The 5,000-nt window shown below is 44.0% G+C and overlaps 1 protein-coding gene across 3 annotated transcripts in view; it reads right to left on the bottom strand.

Moving 5' to 3' along the window:
* Positions 1–5,000, bottom strand: part of heatr5b (HEAT repeat containing 5B) — a 26,532-nt gene that overhangs the window by 5,730 nt on the left and 15,802 nt on the right. For all 3 annotated transcript variants that reach the window (XM_058384438.1, XM_058384439.1, XM_058384440.1), the window contains exons 27-33: positions 4,235–4,414; positions 3,536–3,782; positions 2,481–2,720; positions 2,250–2,377; positions 1,872–2,016; positions 623–895; positions 319–543 (exon numbers count right to left, since the gene is read on the bottom strand). In XM_058384438.1, the coding sequence (XP_058240421.1) occupies positions 319–543; positions 623–895; positions 1,872–2,016; positions 2,250–2,377; positions 2,481–2,720; positions 3,536–3,782; positions 4,235–4,414 (1,438 nt within the window). The remainder of the gene's footprint in view (positions 1–318; positions 544–622; positions 896–1,871; positions 2,017–2,249; positions 2,378–2,480; positions 2,721–3,535; positions 3,783–4,234; positions 4,415–5,000) is intronic.

The raw sequence follows: 5,000 nt of genomic DNA, 5'->3' as shown, positions 1-5,000 counted from the left end.
GAAGTGTGTGTATCTCTCTCTCTCTCGAAGTGTGTATCTCTCTCTCTCTGTGTTGAAGTGTGTGTATCTCTCTCTCTGTAAGTGTGTATCTCTCTCTCTGTGTTGAAGTGTGTGTATCTCTCTCTCTCTCTCGAAGTGTGTATCTCTCTCTCTCTGTGTTGAAGTGTGTGTATCTCTCTCTCTGTAAGTGTGTATCCGTCTCTAAACCTCTCTGAATCATATAAATTCTCTCACCAAACTGAATGTACTTGAGCACAGAGTTGTCACTGTACGCGCTGACTGAGTGTGTGTGTGTGTGTGTGTGTGTGATGATCTCACCAGGCTGAGAGTACTCCAGCACCGATGCCAGGCTGCTCCTCACCAGGCTGCTCCACTGCTGCTGGATGTGTCCCACGCGGCTCAGTGGAGACGTGATGATGGTCTTGATGGCCTGCAGGGAGGCGGAGACGGGAGGAGACACGGCGCCGTCTGCTGCCTTCACCGCCGTCTCCCTCAGAACCCCGCAGATCAGGAACAGCACCGTGGGCAGGATGGTCATGCTCCCTGTTAGCAGAGTGAAGTGATATCAGCACCTTATCACTACAGTGTGTGTGTGTGTGTGTGTGTGTGTGTGTGTGTGTACCTGCAGGAGAACACAGAGCAGGCAGTTCTGCCAGGATGCCCACAGTGACCGCGAGCAGGCGGTTGCTGTGCTCGGACAGCTGCTGAGGTTTGATGGGAACGTGGCTCGGAGAGTCTGATGCTTTGGCGTTGATTTGAGGAAGGTGACGCACCAGGAGGAACACCAGCAGCTCCATGGCGGCAAAAACCAGAGACTTCCCCGGCTGCAGCTCCCCCGAGTCTCCGCCCTCTCCGAGGAGGCGGGGCCATTCCTTCTCCCCGCCTTCTTCAGCACCTGAGAGACAGAGACAGTTCAGCTTACACCTCAGAGGAATGCTTGTGATGTGTGAACAGGTTGATGTGCGATCTGATGCCCATGTAGTAACGTGATTTCATATGATGCCACGTGAAGAAACGTTCCACATGATGGAACCGTGATGGTGCATGACGGATACATGAGCCCACATGACGGATACATGAGCCCACATGACAGTAACGTGATGCCGCGTGACAGAAACGTGATGCCGCATGATGGAAACGTGATGCCGCATGATGGAAACGTGATGCCACACGACAGAAACGTGATGCCACACGACAGAAACGTGATGCCGCATGACAGAAACGTGATCATACATGACAGTAACGTGATGCCGCGTGACAGAAACGTGATGCCACACGATGGAAACGTGATGCCACACGACAGAAACGTGATGCCGCATGACAGAAACGTGATCATACATGACAGAAACGTGATCATACATGACAGAAACGTGATCATACATGACAGAAACGTGATGCCGCATGATGGAAACGTGATGCCACACGACAGAAACGTGATGCCGCATGACAGAAACGTGATCATACATGACAGAAACGTGATCATACATGACAGAAACGTGATCATACATGACAGAAACGTGATGCCGCATGATGGAAACGTGATGCCGCATGACAGAAACGTGATCATACATGACAGAAACGTGATCATACATGACAGAAACGTGAGCCCACATGATGGAAACGTGATGCCACATTACGGAAACATGATGCCACATGACGGAAACATGATGCCATGTGATGCCGATGAAATGTGAATCCACAGAAAGAAACATGATGTCACGTGACAAAGCACCAGTCCACTTGAAGGAATGTGATGATACGATGTGATAAAACAGGAGCTTACACAAGGAATCATGATACCAGATGAAGACATGCGAGGCCACAAAACGTGATGAAACGTGATGTCTTGAACACGTGCTGTGTAAACTCACTCTCGGAGCTCCTGAGCTGCTCCAGATGTTCGTGAGCCGAGCGGATGGTCTCCTGCACCACGGCCGTCACCTGCAGCTGAACGCTGGGGGGGTCACGTGTTAATAACAACCTGTGCAGGACGTTCAGCAGCTCCACCGCCAGCATCTGCAGCAAACACACACACACATACACACACACACACACACATAACAGAATTGTCAGTCCCAATAGCATGTGATTTTGGGGAAAAGCTAGCTAGCTAACTGATCTGCATTTTCCCCCAGATGTTTGCTACTGTTCCCCACTCATCCCCCTGTTTCTCTGACATCATCATCTGACAACAGCTTTAGCTAAGAAACAGCTCGTCTAAACCATTGTTTATGTAAACGTTTGCTCACCTGATCCTCGGCGATGTGTTTCCGAGCCCGTGGGCACTCGAGCAGCGTGCTCAGAGCCTTCAGGCATGACATCACCCGCTCGATGGGTTCCTCAGGCCTTGGGAAGCACAGGAACTCAATACTGATGCCTGAGCGTCACGGAAAGAGAGAACATTTTTATTATACAGTACTTATGGAAGAGATTGCCCTAGAGTGATGTGCTAATGCTATCATAAACGATCTGTTCAGTACCCAAGAGCAGATGCATTCTGTCTTTGACCAGCTCGTCGTGGCTCTTGCTGGGGGCAGCAGGACCCTGAGGAAACCCGACAGGCCCGGTACCGGTGGCGTTCTGAGGCTCCTCGGGACCATCAGGGGCTCCGAAGTCAGTGGTGCTGAGCCAGAGAGCGACGGCGTGCAGGATGGGAGCCCAGGAGCTGCGGTAGTGCAGACGTGCCGTGTCAATGGTCTCGGGAGTGTAGAAAGCTCCTCCTGCACACAGGGTTAGAGATTATTCAGTGTTCTGAACAAAATGAGGCTGAGGAATGAGAATGAGAAAACAGGAAGTGTGAAGGCAGGGCTGCATTCTAGCCTCAGAATAGATAAAATAAGAAAATTAAAAAATATATAAATTATTATTATTAGTCTAAAATTTATTATTATTGTAAAAACATCATTATTAATTATTATTATAAAAATATTTTAATACCACAGCAATTTGAAATAAGCAATTAATAATTTATGAAAAATAATTTAAACAAGAATAAATTGGTAATTTGAATTCCATAAACAAAATAAAATTCAATATCAATAACAACTGATTAACAAAATTATTCAATTTATTCAAAAAATAAAAAAAAACACGAATGCAGATCGATCTATAAAAACTCTTATTATAAAAATAATTTCAAACAGTTATTTTACAGCATGGAGATTTTCTGGAGATTACTGCCTAGTAACTGGGGAAAAAATATTATATTGTAATGCATCAAAAGAATGTATCAGAAAATTTAAATTAGTAATTAATAAATAAAAAATAAAATGTTAATGAAATAAATACAGTTAAATATTTAATTGTAATTATTTAAATAAAATCAATTATTTTTTATAAAAATATAAGAAAATTAAATAAAAATTACAAATACAAAATTATAAAATTAAATATAAATATAGAATATATAAAATATTATAATTAAATATTATAAATAATATTATAAACGTAAAATATAAATCTAATAATTAATATAAAATATAAATCTAACAATTAAAAAATAGATATTAAAAATCTATTATATTTCTAGCTCTACCTTCAGGAGGCAGCTGACTGGCGAACTCGGCCGGGAGCGTGAGCAGGGCGTAGTCTCTCAGAGCGGCGAGCCACAGGCGGCTCAGACTCGGCAGCTCGGGCTGCACCAGCGTGATCAGACTGTCTGCGGGAAGCACATCACCTTCATCACCCACGTCTTCCTCGTCGTCATCGTCCTCACCGCTGCGCACGGGGCGTGCCGGCCTGGACTCCGCCTCCTTCTTCAGCTTCATCGCCACCACGTAGACCTGAGAGAGAGAGAGAGAGAGAGAGAGAGTTATGTAAGGAGGACTAGCAGTAGTAATAGTGTTATTATATTAACTAATAGTGATAGTAGTATTGTAAATATTTAAAAAAAATATATATATATAAATTATTATAGTAGTAGAAGTAGGAAATAACAATAATATTAAAATAGTATAATAATAATATTAAAGTACTAAAAGTAGCTAAGAGTAGTTATTATTATTACTATTACTAGTAATAGCAGTAGTATTGTAATTATAATAAAAAGTAAAAGTATTGCAGTATTATTATTAGTAATAGTTATTATTAGTAGTGAAGATCATTTTGCTCGGTTTTTATTCAGTGAAGCGAATCTGAATTCACTTGCTCCTGGAGGAGATATCAAATAAATAAAAATAATAATTTAATCTGATTTTATTTGTTGATGAATTTGTGTGTGCGGTGTAGCGGTCACCTCGGCCCAGGCTTTCAGCACGGCAAGTTTCTCCATGGTGGTGGCGCTCTCGCTGTACAGCTGGCTGGATGAGCCTTTACCCGCCTGCACTTTATCCAGAGAGGACACCAGCAGGTTGTGGACGCGCCGCAGGTCATTCAGGTCGCTCACTACACCGCTGCCGATCCAGGCACTGCACACCTGAGACAGAGGATGGAGATGGACATCAGCACCACCACTACCAGTGACTGAAACCTTCTAAGAACTTTGTCCGGTCAATGAGTACACTAACTGAACATTTTTGGTACTTTTTGTGGTGATGAGTAGACTGAACATCTCTGAAACCCAACATGAAATACACTATATTGCCAAAAGTTTTGGGACACCCCATCAGGTTCAGGTGTTGGTTTTCAGGGGTTGGACTCAACCCCTTAGTTCCAGTGAAAGGGACTCTGTGCAGGCCAGTCAAGTTCCTCCACACCAAACTCACTCATCCATGTCTTTATGGACCTTGCTTTGGTCACTGGTGTACAGTCATGTTGGAACAGGAAGGGGTCATCCGCAAACTGTTCCCACAAAGAGCATGAAATTGTCCAAAATGTCTTGGTATGAAGCTGAAGCATTAAGAGTTCCTTTCACTGGAACTAAGGGGCCAAGTCCAACCCCTGACTTTTGGCAATGTAGTGCAGCTTGATGGTAAAACATCAAGTTTATGTGTACTGGACTGTGTCGTGATATCACGAGAATATCCTGGGGAGTCAGAGCCACACACTCACCCCCACACCCA

The sequence above is a fragment of the Hemibagrus wyckioides genome, linkage group LG29 (genome assembly GCF_019097595.1).
Source record: "Hemibagrus wyckioides isolate EC202008001 linkage group LG29, SWU_Hwy_1.0, whole genome shotgun sequence".
NCBI lineage: Eukaryota > Metazoa > Chordata > Actinopteri > Siluriformes > Bagridae > Hemibagrus > Hemibagrus wyckioides.
Note: the sequence above shows the minus strand (reverse complement) of the source record. Positions and strands in the feature narration are given on the sequence as shown.